Below are 16,170 nucleotides of genomic sequence, written 5' to 3'. Positions count from 1 at the left end.
CCTCCGCGGGCCGGATTGCGACCCAGTGAGCTGAACAGGAGAAGATGGGGATAGAAAAAGAAGAGGCAAAGGATGTCAAACGGCCCGATCCCACTGCAGATGGAGCTTTCAAGGATGTTAGAGATCAAGAGCTTGCTGATCTGCGACGACTGCGTGGTATCAAGAGGGCTGTCGTGACGAGGGTGTCCAAGGTGTTAGAAGCAGAGATAGCAAGACAGCGGAACCGCGATCACATCCAGGAGGTAAACGGAAGGCTGAAAGAAGCTTTTTCTGATTTGAGAAAAGCTCATCAGGAGTATGAAAGCAAACTCAATGACGCAGAACTGGACGAAGCTCAGGGATACGCTGATAATCTTGAAGAAGAAGAGTCGGCTATTCAAGGGAAGATCTAGGAGTATCTTCAGGGGTTGGATGAAGCCAAGTCATCAGCTGCCACCTCCCGTCACGCTCGAAGTCGTGCCAGGTCACACACGTCTGCAGAGACGGCCGCCTCAGTCCGGTCACGAGAAGCGGCAGTTGAGTTGGATGATGCCGACCGCCAGGTGAACGATGTTAGAGCACAGCTCGAAGAGGCACGTCGTATCAGAAAAGAACGCTTGGAGAAAGAAATGGCGCGATTGGAAGCAGAGAAGTTACGACAGCAAGAACAATGGAACTTAGAAGAACGTGACGATACACTGGAACTAAAGAAAGCAGAAAGGGCTAGAGCCAGGGCGGCTCGAAAGCTACATATATGTACCGCGCTGCGGAAGATGAACTTAATTGGGACCTGTTTACTTTAATGATTGAGTTAATTGAGTTAATTGGGACCGTCGACATGACTCCGATGACACCGCCATCAAGGACAGCAAAGGGTCTGCTGAAGGTACGGGGGTGGATCAAGCCACCGAAACACCAAATTGCCGGGACGCGCCCGACAATGTGGTTGACTCAAGATCACAAGACCAGAACGACGGACCCAAGGCAGCACCGGAAGTAGATGGTTCATCTTTGAACCCAAAGAACTGGACATCAAACAACAAAGGTCAAGAGAAGCCTGGGCATCCACCTCATGGGATGTCAGCAGCTTTCTCGAACAGTGTTCCGCGTCTCAGCTTGCCGCGGTTCACGGGAGATCCAAGTGAGTGGCCGCGTTGGATCAGCCTCTTCAGAGCACTGGTTCACGATCAGGCGTCTCTCTCTGACACGGAGCGGATGGCGCATCTACAACAAGCAGTAGATGGAGTTGCCCATCAAGCCATCGAGGGATTCTTGTTCGATGGCAAGATGTATCACCAAGCGTTGGCAAGGCTGCACGAGCGTTTCGGTCGAGAAGGCGACATCAGTCAAGCATATCTCAGCTCCATGTTTGCAACTCCAGCTCCTTCAATCAACAACATCGCCCCAGTGGAGAGGTTCAGTTCAGCTGTTAGCAACACTGTGCTGACGCTGCGCGCTCTGAACCACTACAATGATCTGAGAGCCATCGAGAACCTGCGTCGAGTAGTATTGAAGCTTCCTGCGGAGTTGTCCTACCAGTGGGGACGAGAAGTGCATCAGATGCATCCCAAGCAGCCCGATCTGGAGATCTTCAGCAAGTGGCTGGAGACAGAGACTGCCATCTTGAGAAACTCAGCCAACCACAACCGCGATCCAGAAAGGAAAAGGCCATCCGCGAGTGCAAGGGAGACCTCGGCGCGACGAACAACTCTGACTACGTCGGCTACGTCTTCCCAGACGGAAAACAACCGACGTCGCTGGTTCTGTGTCCTGTGCAAGGAACAGCACAAGCTTCAGGATTGCACGGAGTTCAAGTCGAAGACGGTGGAGGAGAGGCTGGTCGTAGTGAGCAAGGAACGACTGTGTTGGGGCTGCCTGAACAAGGGTCACTTCATGAGGGATTGCCGCTCTGCAAGACGATGCAACTTGAATGGATGTAATGCATCTCATCACCGACTCATACATGTGGACAGAAGCGCCGCTTGTAATGAAGAAAGACAAACAGAACCAAAAACAGTGGCACGAGAAGGAAGTCGCATCGTCGGCACGGCTCTCAAGAGACGACAGACACACTGCTGCAGTTGGTGCCGGTGCGGATTCACGGCCCAAACGGGGAGAGAGACGTAGTAGCACTGCTGGACCCGGGAGCGCAGACATCGCTCTGCTGTGAAGATGTCTTGGAAGACGTTGGGGTCCCTGGAGTCCGAGAGAATCTGCAGCTACAGAACATCGAAGGAAGCGGTACCAGACAGTCGTCTCTTCGAGTTCAGCTGACGGTCAGTCCTCTGAGCACAGCGACCAGCAGAAATCGAATCGTCGTGCCCGAGGTGTGGTCTGTGCCAAGGTTGAACGTGGCCCCACCCAGCATGAGTACTGAGTAGCAAGCAGCTTCGCAGCTGGAAGCACTTGCAGGACCTGGACCTACAGCAGTACAACGGCGCACACGTCGAGCTCCTACTTGGTGCCAACATTCTGGAAACTGTGCTGCAGCGAGAGGTCAGGGTGGGAGGCCCCGGAATGCCCGTCGCTATCCGGACAGACTTTGGCTGGACCCTGACGGGATCGATATCCACCCTGATTCCAAGCACAATGCGGCAAGTCATGTTCGTGCGTCAACGTGCTCCCGAAGACGCTCTGGAGGGTCTGCAAGAGTTGGTCCAAGACTGGTGGACGACCGAGGCCTTCGGCACCATGATCAACAGCTCTGATGCACGATCTCAAGAAGATCTCAGAGCTATGCGAATCTTGGATCAGCAGACCAGGAAGGTGGGGGACAGATATGAAGCTGGCCTTCTGTGGGGTGAAGACGAACCGATGTTACCGGACAACTGGAACCAAGCGTACCGACGTCTCCAGTCCATTGAGAGGAAACTCGACAAGCAGCCAGAACTGGCCACAAGGTACCAAGCCATCATCGACGGATATGTGAAAGATGGTCACGCAAGGAAGCTTTCAGCAGAAGAAGCGGACGAACCGAAGGAGAAGCGTTGGTATCTGCCACACCACGCAGTAGTGAATCCGAACAAGCCAGGGAAGCTGAGAATCGTTTTTGACGCTGCGGCAACATACCAAGGTGTATCACTGAACTCGAAGCTCATCACAGGTCCAGATCTACTACAAAGCCTTCCTGGGGTGATCATGCGCTTCAGGGAAGGTCTGATCGCTGTGACCGCGGACATCAAGCAGATGTATCATCAGGTGAGGATCCGGACAGAAGACCAGCCTGCATCGAGCTTTCTATGGCGAGATATGGAGCGACACCGCAAGCCTGACGTCTATCAGATGGAGGTGGTCATCTTTGGCGCGAAGTCATCACCGGCAACGGCCAACTACGTGCTGAGAAAAGCACTTCTGGACCATGGAGCGGAGACAGACAAGGTTCTCAGCAGAAGTCCCGAGCAACTGGCAAAGTCGTTCTACATGGACGATTGCCTGTTCTCTTGCATGACGGAAGACGCCGCCAAACAGCTGTACGCTGACGTGAAGGAGACACTGGAGAGAGGAGGTTTTCACCTCACGAAGTGGAGAAGCAGTTCCCCCGCTGTGCTGAAAGGCGTTCCAGAGAGTGAGAAAGCCAGCGCCTCTGCGAGCCTATGTCTCAGGAGCACGCACACCGCTGAAAAGACGCTGGGCATCGCATGGGAGGAAGACGAGGACACATTGGGGTTTCGTCTCCAAGCCAAAGAAGTGAGTGCAACCAAGCGTGGTGTGCTCAGCAAAGTGTCAACAATTTTTGACCCTCTGGGGATTGCTGCTCCTGTTACCGTGAGAGCAAAGATGATGATGCAGCGACTCTGGTGGAAACATCTGGAGTGGGACGAGCCACTACCCGAACCTGAGCTGAGCCAATGGTTGGAGTGGCTGAGTGAAGCAGAGAAGCTGAACAAAGTCGTGATGCAACGCTGCGTGAACCCCAGCGGCCCAGGGACACTGCGACGCCAACTTCATGTGTTCTGCAATGCGTCAGAGAGTGCGTTCGGCGCTGTGGCATACTGGAGGACAACTTCGAGCGATGGGTTACACCACTGTCGCTTCCTGATCGGCAAGTGCCGAGTCGCTCCACTGAAGCGACTATCAATTGTCCGTCTGGAGCTGCAAGCAGCCGTTCTTGGAGCGCGTCTGGTGGCTACCGTTCTCGGGGAGATCACTCAGCCGCCGGATGACATCTTCTGCTGGACGGACAGCAAGGTCGTTCAGCAGTACCTTGGTAATGAAACCCGACGGTTCAAGACCTTCGTGGCTAACCGACTGGCTGAGATTCACGAGCTGACCCACAACGCGTGCTGGCTCCACGTTCCTGGGAAGCTCAACCCCGCTGACGACTGTTCCAGAGGGTTTCGGTGCTCATGCTCAGTAGGGTTGTTAAAAAAAAACCGTTTTTTGAAAAAGTATACGGGCTCATGGCTCATGTGGTGCGATTCTCTTTTCTGAGTTTAACGATACCCAATATGACGAAAACAAATAACCCTTAGGGGTTCCTCAAACGGCTTGAAGGGAAGCTTGCAGCGCCCGGCCGCTGGCCAGAGTCAATAAGGGCAATAATTACAGGCTGCGCCCGGGCGGAAACGACCTAGCGAAGCCTCGCGCTCGGACGGCTGCGGCGGCCGGCCGGCGCGGTGGGGCGGGGGATGGATTTTGGACGAATGCCAATTGCCTGGAGGTGCGTAGGTCAGTTATCGCATTATCGGGTCGCTAGGCGTCAGGTCGAGTCAGGTCAGGTCAGCTAGTGTTGTGGTGTCAGCGAAGGAGGGCCGCCGGTGTTGCGGGCGAGGATTTCTGTGTTCAGCGAGCGCCAGTGTCGGAGGTCGGCGCTCGTATTTTGATTTGAGGTACGTCTTTGCGAGTTTTTTTAACTTAAAATGAATCGGAAAGAACTACGCAAAGACACTTATTATTTTATGGTGGGTCACCCTGAGCCTGACATTTCTGGATCGAAATTGCCTACTGCAAGATCAGTGTTGAAGAATGTATTTCACCTAAAGAAACAGACACCGGAGAATAGCACCGTTTTTCGCATTGTGGTCGATAATGTGCTTCGTTTTTGGACGATGGCAGGAATCCCTACAATGCTGCCGCGCAACTGTATGCGAAAGTTGAAAACTCTTTACGAAGAATGGCATGCAGTAGCAAAGAACCAGGCAAGGGAAGGCGATCCCGGCGGCCGCAGGGCCCAGTTCAAGAGGACTCTCGACTCTCTTTGGGACATCGCTGCCGACGACGCCATCGAACAAATAAGGACAAATAGAATGTTAAGAAAAGAAGAGAAGGAGATGGACATACAGTTTTACTTTGACCAAAAGGGCGAAAGAAGAGGATGCATGTCCGGAAAGGATAAGGTATTTGAAAAAAATGCTGAGCGAATCGAGCAGAGGAAGCGGCGGAAGCGCATGGAGCCGGGCTCTGAGGGGCCGTCGGTCCTCAACAGCAGCGGTATCGGGTCCGACAGCCAAGCCGAGTCTGCCGATAGTGACACGGGTCAAGAATTACACCCGGGACCGGCGAAGAAAGCTCGCCGTGATACCGAGGTAACGCTGACGTTTCCCCGGCGCATTATGACGGCTGCGCCTATACTGGACGTCGCTGACCGACTCCGTCTGTCTACATGTCAGGTAAGTTTCAATAATATTGGTACAATATAGTTATCAGCGTTTATCGATTACATCGTATAACTAATTTTGCATTTTATAAATATCTGTGATTTATCAAACGATGATGTCTTGGATATTATATGTTTTATATATGTATGCCCCTATGATTGTCTGACTCGTATCCGAACCAACACTTTTGTCGGTACCCGGTGCCGGTTCATAGCAACAGTACCTATATGCTATTTGGCAGAACGCATGGGAATTGGTGCTCCGTACCAGCATATGCCAGCAGAGGTCCAGCCCATTAAGGCACCACTTTGTCACCGCACTGTGTATTCAGTACCATATAACCATTTTTACGTACAAAATGGTAACCGAACATTATTGTTTTCTCAGATTACGGCGACAGTGGCTGCCGTTTTAAAATCAGCGCAGCCTCCTGCCAACCTCGGCGACTTCAATTTGTCAATGGCAACGTCACGGCGCCAGCGGCGGCTGCATCGCCGGCACCAGGCAGCGGGAGCCCTCCGAGCTTCATTCACTCCGCCGCAACACGCTGTCGTCCATTGGGACGGCAAGATGATCAAGGATTCACTGGGCACCAGCGAACATCGTTTGGCCATCCTCGTCTCCGGTGGGCCCGACCACACGGGCGGGAAGCTGCTGGCGGTGCCGACCATTGCCGATGGCACCGGGCTCGCTCAGGCCGAGGCGACTGCCACAGCTCTGGACGACTGGGGCGTCAGCGACAACGTCGTCGGCCTGTGTTACGACACCACCTCAAGCAACACCGGCCGGCTGAAGGGCGCAGTGGTGAAGCTGGAGGCGATGCTGGAAAAAAAGCTGCTTCGGCTCGAATGTCGTCACCACGTGCTCGAGCTCGTGCTGGGAGCCGTCTCTACTGCGCTGTTCGGCCCCACCAGCGGGCCCGTGGACGCCAAGTTTCAAGACTTGAAACGCAGATGGCCGCAGCTGGATACGAGTGAAATGAGGTTCCTTTTCATCGAAGACTCGTGGCTGCAGGAACTACGGGATGCCACTATAGAGCAGCTGCAGGCGATGCTGGCGCGCCCCGGCAAGGACCACTTCTTGAGAGAGGACTACAGGGAGCTGGCGCAGCTCGTGCTGCTGGTGCTTGATGCGGGACCGTCCCGACCACGGTTTCGCCGCCCCGGCGCGTGTCACCACGCCCGCTGGATGGCAAAGGTGTTATACTACATCAAGATGTACCTGTTCGCTGGACAGCTCGGCTACGACGCGCAAGAGCAGGAGCGGCTGCGCCGGATGGTGACCTTCATTGCCCTCATCTACGCGCGGGCGTGGCTGACGGCTCCACTGGCCGCTGACGCGCCCGTGCGTGACCTGCAGCTCTACCGGGACCTGCAAAGGTTCCGGGACGTGGACCAGCCGGTGGCTGATGCCGCGCTGGCGGTGCTACGACGCCACACAGCCTACCTCCAGCCGCAGACGGTGGTGCTGAGCCTGGCGTCAGACGCCGTCGGCGAGGGCGAGCGCCAGGCCCTGGCAGAGGCTCTGCTCTCCCAGCCGGAGAGCGCCGACCCAGAGGACGCCGCGCTGTGTCTTGAGAGACACACGCAGCTGGCCGACCTCGTAACCGACGCCAGCTGGCAGCTGTTCCAGCTTCTGAAGCTGGACCCACGATCCTGGCTGCGACAGCCAGCATGTGCATGGGAGGACGACAGCGGCTACACGAGGTTCAAAACATTCGTGCGTGAGCTAAATGTGACGAACGATGTCGCCGAGAGAGGTGTTGCTATGATAGAGACATTCGCCAATACGGTCACCCAGGACGAAGACCAGCTTCAGTGGCTTCTCCAAGCTGTAGAGGACCACCGGAAGCGCCTGCCTTCCTTCAAAAAGAGCGCCCTCGACAGCCTGTGAAGTGGCCGTGGCCGCCTCCGCACCCTCCCCACCGCTCTACCCTGCTGCGTGAAAATCAGCCTCGTCACAATGTCAATAAAATCGTTTGTCTGCCCTATGTTGTTTGCTTATCGCTCTTATTGACACCGGTTAACGGCCGGGGGCTGCAGACCTCCCTGTAAGCCGGTTGAGGAACCCCTAAGAGTTATTTGCTTTCGTTAAGTTGGGTATCATTGAATTCAGGAAAGAGAATCGCACTAAAAAACGTTTTTTTAACAACCCTTCTGTCGGGTCTCCATATTCTATACTTGGGCAATGGCATTGCCAGCTTCTGCTGTATGTAAATCGGGAATTTTCGATTCTCGCAAAGTTGCCATTCGCCGTTGGATTAAAGTTGCGCGGCAGCATATTGGGGCGGCGAGCCACCGTCCAAAAGTAACGTAAATTGTCAACAGCAATGCAAAGAAGTATGTTATTGCTCAGAGCTTGCTTTTTGAAGAATTAACAAGTGATACAGTACGTTAAGAAGGCAGCTGTATTCTTGAAACGGATTGTTTCGAGGCAACTATCCGGAATCGTTCAGTCTTTTCTGAGCTCTGTTTGCCTTATTTTCTGTACCATTAACACAGATCACCGCGGCAGACGCACCGATGCTGCACTGAAACTTTCCGCCCCGAAAACATGGGATAGCGCACCCCGATCGCGTGATAAAGACCACGCACTTATAACTTCCCACCGCCCGGCCGGCCGCCCGGCAGATGTCGTGGCGCGCGGTGCCGATAAGGCGCTGCCGCCCGTGCGCGGCGTCGAATTCTCGCCTTTATTGACACCGGCCGTTCGGCGGGCGTAACATGGTCCTCTTTAAGCCGTTTGAGGAGCCCCTAACAGTTAATACTTTTCAGAAAAAAAGGGCATCATTGGACTCAGAAAAGAATATTGCACCACATGAGCCATGAGCCCGTATACTTTTCCAAAATTCGGTTTTTTTGAACAACCCTAATGCTCAGTCAGGACGGCAGGTGGCTGACGGGTCCCACCTTCTTGAGGGAGGACGTCAGCCAGTGGCCACCTCAAGAGGAGCTAGCCCAGCTGGCACAGGATGAAGAGATGCGGGACGCGCTGGTATTCACGACTACCAAGTGCACATCAGAGGAACCGATTCCAGCGAGGTTTTCATCCTGGGGGAAGTTCAAGCGAGTCGTTGGATGGATGTTGCGCGTGCGCAACATGAAGGCGTGTCTTTCAGGACAGCTGCCGAAGGCCACCGGACCACTCTCACGTTCGGAACTGCAAGCAGCGGAGGTGTGGGTCGTTGCCAGGGAACAGGCGCAGTCCTACGCTGAAGAAGTACGCTGTCTGACGCAGCAACGGCCGCTGCCTACGTCCAGTTCTCTGCTTCCTCTGGCCCCGTTTCAGGACGAGGACGGCCTGATCAGAGTCGGGGGACGCATCGGCAAGGCATGCATCCCGGAGGAAGCAAACACCCAATCATCCTTCCACGGCAAAGTGAGCTGGCTCGGCTTGTCATCAAGCACGAACACACTCGTCATGGTCATGCAGGAGCTGAGCACACACTGAACTTGGTGCGCCAGAAGTACTGGATTCCGCAAGGACGCTCAGCCATCAAGGCGCAGCTTCGTGACTGCTCCTTCTGTCGCCGTCGCAGGGCCGCCCCTGTGCCACCGCGGATGGCTGATCTCCCTCGGGAGAGACTCGAAGCTGGACGTCCATTTCGAAACGCTGGTGTTGACTTCTTCGGGCCGCTGCATGTGAAAAGATTCAGGAAAACAGAGACCCGATACGGACTGTTGGTGACTTGTCTGGCGACGCGAGCTGTACATCTAGAAGTGGCCCACTCATTAGATACATACAGTTGTATCATGGCCCTCAGAAGATTCTTTGCTCGCAGATCGCAGCCGGATGTCATCTTCTCAGACCGTGGGACAAACTTCGTCGGCAGCAACCGTGAGCTTCGTCAAGAGCTCCGAGGGGTTCTGGCGCAGATGCCAGAGAAACTGAGTTCCTACGAAATTGACTGGCGCTTCAATCCACCAGCCGTGAGCCACATGGGTGGGGTGTGGGAACGCATGGTCAGATTTGTGAAGACGTGCCTGCAAGTCGTAGTTGGCTCACAGGTATTGACGGACGAAGTCCTGCTGACCGTGTTCGCAGAGGTTGAACACATGGTGAACAGTCGGCCGCTTACCTACGTAAGCTCCGACCCAACTGACGCCGAGGCGCTAACACCCAATCACTTTCTGTTGGGTCACGCTTCTCATCATCTAGCGCCAGCTCTGACGAGAAACGGAGACTTGAGCAGTCGTCGGCGTTGGAGACAAGCTCAAGCAGTCGCTGAGCACGTGTGGCGGAGATGGACGCGAGAATACGTACCAACTTTGTCGCGCAGAAGCAAGTGGCACCGAGAAACCAGAAACCAGAAACCTACGTGTGGGGGATCTGGTTCTCATGACAGACACAAATATGCCCAGGGGGTCGTGGCCATTGGCTCGTATCACAAGAGTATTTCCTGGAGAAGACGGCATAGTGAGGTCCGCTGAGCTGAGAACCTCTGGCGGGAGAATCTACACCAGACCTGCGATCAAGCTATGCTTCCTAGAAGAGGACTGTCAGTGACCTTGGCGTCGGAATCAAATGACGCCCAGGTCAACTCGCCAACGAGAGGCCGAACCATCGACCCTTCCGTCTGCTCCCAGTGGCGTCGCCATCGAGGGGCTGGGAGAGACAACACATCGGCATCTCCGCAACCGTGAGATAAACCAGCGGGAATTACACGATCCTGACACAACGCTTTCAAGCGCTGGAGGACCAAGGGTCCTCTGAGTCTGGAGGCTCTCCAGCGTCTCTCCATCTCCAGCGCGGGAGGCATTAGCCTCCGCAAGCGCTGCAGCGGCCTCCGCGCAGGCGGCGGTGGCCTCCTCAGCCGCCTCAGCACGGGCGGCGGCAACCTCCTCGGCTACACCAGCTCGGGAGGTAGCTTCCTCGGATGTGGCGGTTTCTGCTTGGGCGGCAGCGATTCGTCTAGCAGCGACGACGTCGCCAGTCGCCTTGGTACGTCGGTGGGGATGCCACTGATCCCCATCATTAATCGTTGCTTAACAAAGTTGAAGTGTTTTTTATTTCTTCTGTTTCATGTTATACTTGCTGGTGTTTCAAAAAAAATAGCATCGTATTTGTTGGAATGTGAAATGGTTTATATATGTTAGCGACGCGATGTGTACGGCAGCACGCCGGTTACCTTTCGTGAGTGTTGCCCTGCAGTGCAACACGGTGCGGGGGGATGTTAGCACCGGCGGCTGCAGGCCGGGCCGCCCGGGACCACCGAGCGGGCCATGCGGCGGCCGGCCGACCACGTGGCGCTCGGGGCTATGCCGGCACTGAGCTGGCTCATTGTAAGCGGCCCCGTGATTGGCTGTGTGGGCTCCTGCCCTCGGGGCGCCGGCGAGGTGACCTCGGGTCGGCGCACGGGGCTCGAGGGGAGTTCGTTCTGGATGCTCGGCGGGGAAGTGCTCGCTGTGTGGGCGGAAGTGGTGCTCTGGCTGTGGTGTGGTGGTGGTGCACAATACAGCAAGTGAAAAATATCTTAACTGGTGTGGAGAGGAGCTGGACCAGTGGAAAAAGGGACGGGACAGTGAACAGCAGCGAGTCTTCTCAGCGTGCGAGTAGCCGATCATTTCCTTCCATCCGGGACTCATAACACGGCCTCTTCCGGGGTGTGTGAGGGAGGCGGCCACAGTGTCTCGCCATCGAGTCACTGAGCTTAAACTCGTTCCCCGGGTCTTGCCATCGAGGCTCCGGTGCGGGGTCTCCGCTCAGACAGGGGTGCGACCAGTCGGCTCCGGCTAACCTTGCCATCGAGGCGCCGGAGTATCGGTTGATCTGTCCGATTACAGTGGTCTCGCCATCGAGAGGCTGGAATTGGGCAGCGGCTGGCGTCTTCCTCACCATCCTTATCTACCCATCGCTCTCCTACAGTCCTTGTCTATCATCCGGCTAAATAAGTGTCGTTGGCGTGTGAAATACTAGAGGACACGTGGCGACATGCTCTTTTAGCGGTCTTTCTGAAATAAGCCCTCAGATTTAGCTTAACCCTCGCCCCTAGTGGTGTTTTTCCAGCCGCGAACGTATAGAAGGGATCCGTTGGACCCCTGCTTTTCGCCCCTGATCGAGCTAGAGCTTCGCGGAAAAGACGAGCGTGTTGCCCGTGACAAGAGGAAGCTGATGATATCCAATTATAAGGTCCTAGGTCATCGGTGGATCTTCCAGGTCAGGTCAATGACCCAAAAGTCGGGAAAATCGGGACCTGTTAGAACGTCGTAAAGGGTGGCTGCTATGGGTTGTTTTGTGCTGATCACGAATATTATGTTATTTATGATCAAAGATGATGTCTTCATACATTTAGGCCAGGTCGGATCAGGTCAGGTCAACCAGTAAGGGTTTTGCCGGGTATTTGTAGTAGGTGGCAACCGCCTCTGACAGCTTCGTAACATGTTACGAAGGCACCAAAGCTACATAGTAAATGTTCAAATGGTTTCTAGATTCGAATTCAGCTCCAAAAACTAGCCTAGAAACATGTAAAACTCGAAAAAGTGAACCAAGGTCATCAAAGGTCAATGACCTTACCTGACCTTCCGGTGACCTTGACACCCATCCTAATGCATGGGAGCAACATAATATCCCATGTTTGAACGCTTTAAACCACGAAAAGACTGCAAACTCGCGGCTAATGCGAACCAACATACGCTGAATCGCGATTCCGGCCAAACATGGTCTCGAAAGAAGGTCACAGGTCAAAGATCATTAAGGTCAGGGTCATGAAATTTTCAGGTTAGCTGTGAAAATAGTTATCGCGAGGATACTGAAAGTTTCGTTGCGATCGGCCGCTTTCTACGCGAATTACTCGCGAAAAACCAAGGGTTCCGTTCGAAGATTCAGGTCCTGTCGCGCTAGAATGGCCTATCCGCCCACTGTGCATCGGTACGTGACAAAATCGATATCGTACCACTGTAACAAGGTATTATAATTCCGTTGAAGGGTGAAAACTCTATCTATGAGTACACAGGTGTAGATACACCTACCGGCCAATAAAAATATCTATAATCAGGTTTAGACACATAAATAAAGCTAAAAAAAAAACATGACAAAGGCTTTACACCGAAAGAAAGTAAGAACAGTTTAAGACGAAATTATCCTAACATCTGTGAAGACCGCGTATGGAAGGTAAGTCTATACAAATCAAATGAAAACAAGCACATCAATAAACAATCCAAATCACTCACACGTATCTCAAAGCAGTACGTACAACACATATACACACATGTATGTACGTTGTACATACATATAATTTCACAGGATAGGCCATGGCGAGTTGTTACCGTTTAGATGTGGGCGGTGGTTCCTGATCATCAAAGACTCGGCTATTTTTCGATCCGGGTGGTCCTTAGACCTGTGCTTCCTCGCACAAGCACTTAACTCCATCAATAATTTCTCCCATCGACTTATGTATAATGGGGAGCTCGCCAAATTGACCTGGCCATAGGTCATCGATATCAAAATTTTGAGATATACATTTTGTGCATGCTATTGCTTTTAGCAATCGTTGAAAGTTTCAAAGCGATCGGTCACTCGGTATAGCTATTGCAGACATTGAAACTTTTTATGAGGTGAGGTCACTTCGAGTGACCTGGCCTTGAATGACCTTGGTCTGGAATCTTCACAACATGTGTAGAATTGATGCATGATAAGGTGTGCCAAAAACCGTTTTTTTAAGATATTCACGAAAGCACACAGGGTGGGGGTGTTCACCCCCCCCCCCAGCAGGGCGCGGGTTAAAATGTCCATGATTTTACGGAAACATTGAACATGTGACGTGTCATCTCTACCACAATGGCAGCCTTTATGGCGGCGGCCATTTGCATTTAGGCACAGCGCTGCTAAAAAACAAGTTGTTTTGCTTTACATTTCTGTGCTTGTTCATGGCCGCAACAGTTTATCTCCTGGTTTCGTAATTTCTCTGTAATATTCGTCTTTCTGTCACGCTTGGGCTGTGGCCCACTTCAGCTCTCGTCTTTGACCTACTTCAACGGTGAGACAGCTGAACATGACCATCATCATCAATGAATTGCTTTGTTATATGATTGCGAAGATTGATAGTGTCCCAACAGATACTATTGTAAGACTTGTGAGTGAAGCCTTTACTGGCAGCGAAGTTGATACGGCGAAGAAATTACTCTGTGAACATGTTGATGAATCAGTCAAGGCAGGAAACAAGCGCGGTCAGAACAAAAAGAAGCATGACTTGGACGACATTGTAAAGATGCTGGTCTTGTGCGACAGAAGCAATCTTCCTAGTTTTGTCGCACTTGACCTGGCCAAGCTTCCCCCCGTGTCAAACGACTGTATTGACGTCAGTGCACTAATGCGGAAGCAGCAGATGCAAGAGGTCGAAGTTTCAAACTTGAAGAGTCTGGTTCAGGAGATACTAACGGTGACCGCTGAAACCTCCAAGCGGGTGGAAGAAGTAAGTCTGGGGCGCCTTCGAGATATACCCGAGGCCCCCAGGTGTCTAGCAAGCAGGCCGGCCACTTCGTGCCCCCTCTCTGCTCCCTCCGGAGATGCTGCATCTGGTGGTGCCACGGTGGCTGCGTCTATGCCCCTGTCCGATGTGGCGGGACCTGATCCTGCGCAGGCATGTCCGAGGCCCAGCTACTCGGAGGTGGTGGTGAATGGCGAGCCAGCGGCCACTGGTCCTGACAGCTCTGATGGGCCTGAGTGGTCGCTGGCCAACAGAAGAAAGCGTGCCAAGGCACCGGCACCGAGGAAGCCTGCTGCAACTGCCTCAGCTCTTCAGCCCCAGGGCACTGCTGGAGATCAGCAGACAAGACCCGTGGCGAAGAAGGCTGTCATCGGCTCCAGGACTTCAGACTCCATCAAAGCTGTAGCAGCTGTGAAACGCGTCCCGGTCTTCATCTCGCGGCTTCCACCTGGTACTGGAGAGGAGGCCGTGAGGAAGTACGCCATGGAGCAGACTGGTGCTGATGATGTGAAGGTGCTTCGACTGAAAACAAGGTACGATACCTATGAATCATATAGGCTTGACATTTTGAACCCATCTTGTGATGACGTCCTGGATCCAGACCTCTGGGCGCTGGGTCTTGTGATCCGCCGGTTCTTCTCGGGTCGTCAATCATCGGACAGTAGTACATCAGCACCACCTGAGAACATTCGCCCGGCTGGGTCGGGTGCGCGCTACTGAGGGTATGTGATCCCGACTCTGGTTGTTGTTTACTTAAATCAAACGTGTCACCATGTTACGAGTCAGCTCATATAACTGCAAATCTTCTAAACGTAATGCAGTTGGAATCAAGAAGTTGTGTGATATCTCGGATGTTGTATTCCTGCAGGAACACTGGTTATTTCCTCAAGAACTTACCCTTTTGAATAATGTTCACAATGATTTCATGTCTTTTGCCACTTCATCCATTGACCCGTGTGACCGTGTAATTCTGGGTAGGCCGTATGGAGGTGTTGCCGTCCTGTGGAGGAGTAAGCTGGCTCCGCGGGTAAGACCTATCTCCTTTGATGACGACAGAATTATTGGATTAGAATGTAATTTAGGTGGCCACAAACTGCTTCTCGTTGGGGTTTATCTTCCGTATGACTCGAGACAAAACTTTGATCAATACGTGTACTATCTAGCTAAGCTCAAAGGAATCATCGATGATTTTGACTCACCCAATGTCTGCATTGTAGGCGACTTTAATGCTGACATCATCAAGCAATCTGACTTTGGAATTGAACTTGAATCATTCTGTCATGAGGCAGACTTACGCATTGCTGATGTGTTGTTATTGCCCCAGAGTTCAATCACTCATACTAATGATGGCAGTTGCACAGAATCTTGGATTGACCACATAGTCTGTACAAAGAGTCTTTACTCTCTCGTTCGTGCTGTTAGGGTTGATGTGTCGATTATGAGTTCTGACCACTTCCCAGTGTGTTGTGATCTGGAAATCATGACCACCGATCCTATCCCGGATTCACACGAGGCTGCTGAATCTGATCCTAGGTGGGTAGTTGATTGGTCTTCTGTTGACGAACTTGGTCTGAACAACTTTGCTATGGCTGCGAGGGAGCAATTGTCTAATATTGACGTACCGTTTGAGGCTATATTCTGTGCTGCCACTGACTGTAGTGTAGCCCACAGAGAGGCTATCAATAGTTATTATGAAGCGATAATTGATGCTATTAAGAGTGCTACTCTTACTACTGTGGCCAAACGAGCGCAATGGTAGCTGTAAGCGAACAATCCCAGGTTGGACCGAGTTTTGGAGGAGAAAACACCTTGTTCGGTGATGTTTACTCCCTTTGGTCCCTGGTTGAAAGCCCCGTCGGGCTACATCTACAGCCGTGCGAATGGCTAGGTCACAATTCAAGTATGCGCTTCGTTTTGTCTTAGAATGAGAAAGAGCTGCGAGCAAATCAATATAGCTGATAAATTTGCTAAAAAACCCGCGCGAACTTAGCAACTTTTGGAAAGAATTCGTAAGCTTAACGCTGACGCCACTGGCCCGTCTCTTGGAAGCGTCAGTGGAGAGAAAAATATAGAACATGTGGAAGGATCACTTTGCTGATATCTGAATAGTGTTGATGGCGATGACTGTAAAGAAGGTTTCTGAATCAGCTTCGTAATGATGGTGAAGTG

At 52.8% G+C, this 16,170-nt stretch overlaps 1 protein-coding gene across 1 annotated transcript; it reads left to right on the top strand.

Moving 5' to 3' along the window:
* Nucleotides 1-6,011: 6,011 nt before the first annotated feature.
* LOC122384435 lies at nucleotides 6,012-7,522 on the top strand. The gene has a single exon (XM_043371819.1). It carries the CDS (start codon nucleotides 6,036-6,038, stop codon nucleotides 7,467-7,469), a length of 1,434 nt encoding a protein of 477 aa, XP_043227754.1. The 5' UTR covers nucleotides 6,012-6,035; the 3' UTR covers nucleotides 7,470-7,522.
* The last annotated feature ends 8,648 nt before the right edge of the window (nucleotides 7,523-16,170 follow it).

Source organism: Amphibalanus amphitrite, unplaced genomic scaffold, assembly GCF_019059575.1.
Source record: "Amphibalanus amphitrite isolate SeventyFive unplaced genomic scaffold, NRLGWU_Aamphi_draft 000189F_arrow, whole genome shotgun sequence".
Taxonomy (NCBI): Eukaryota; Metazoa; Arthropoda; class Thecostraca; order Balanomorpha; family Balanidae; genus Amphibalanus; species Amphibalanus amphitrite.
This window is presented reverse-complemented; position numbering and strand designations above follow the sequence as displayed.

Coding starts and splice junctions, on each gene's coding strand:
- LOC122384435 (XM_043371819.1), top strand. CDS start 6,036: ATGGCAACGTCACGGCGCCAGCGGCGGCTGCATCGCCGGCACCAGGCA.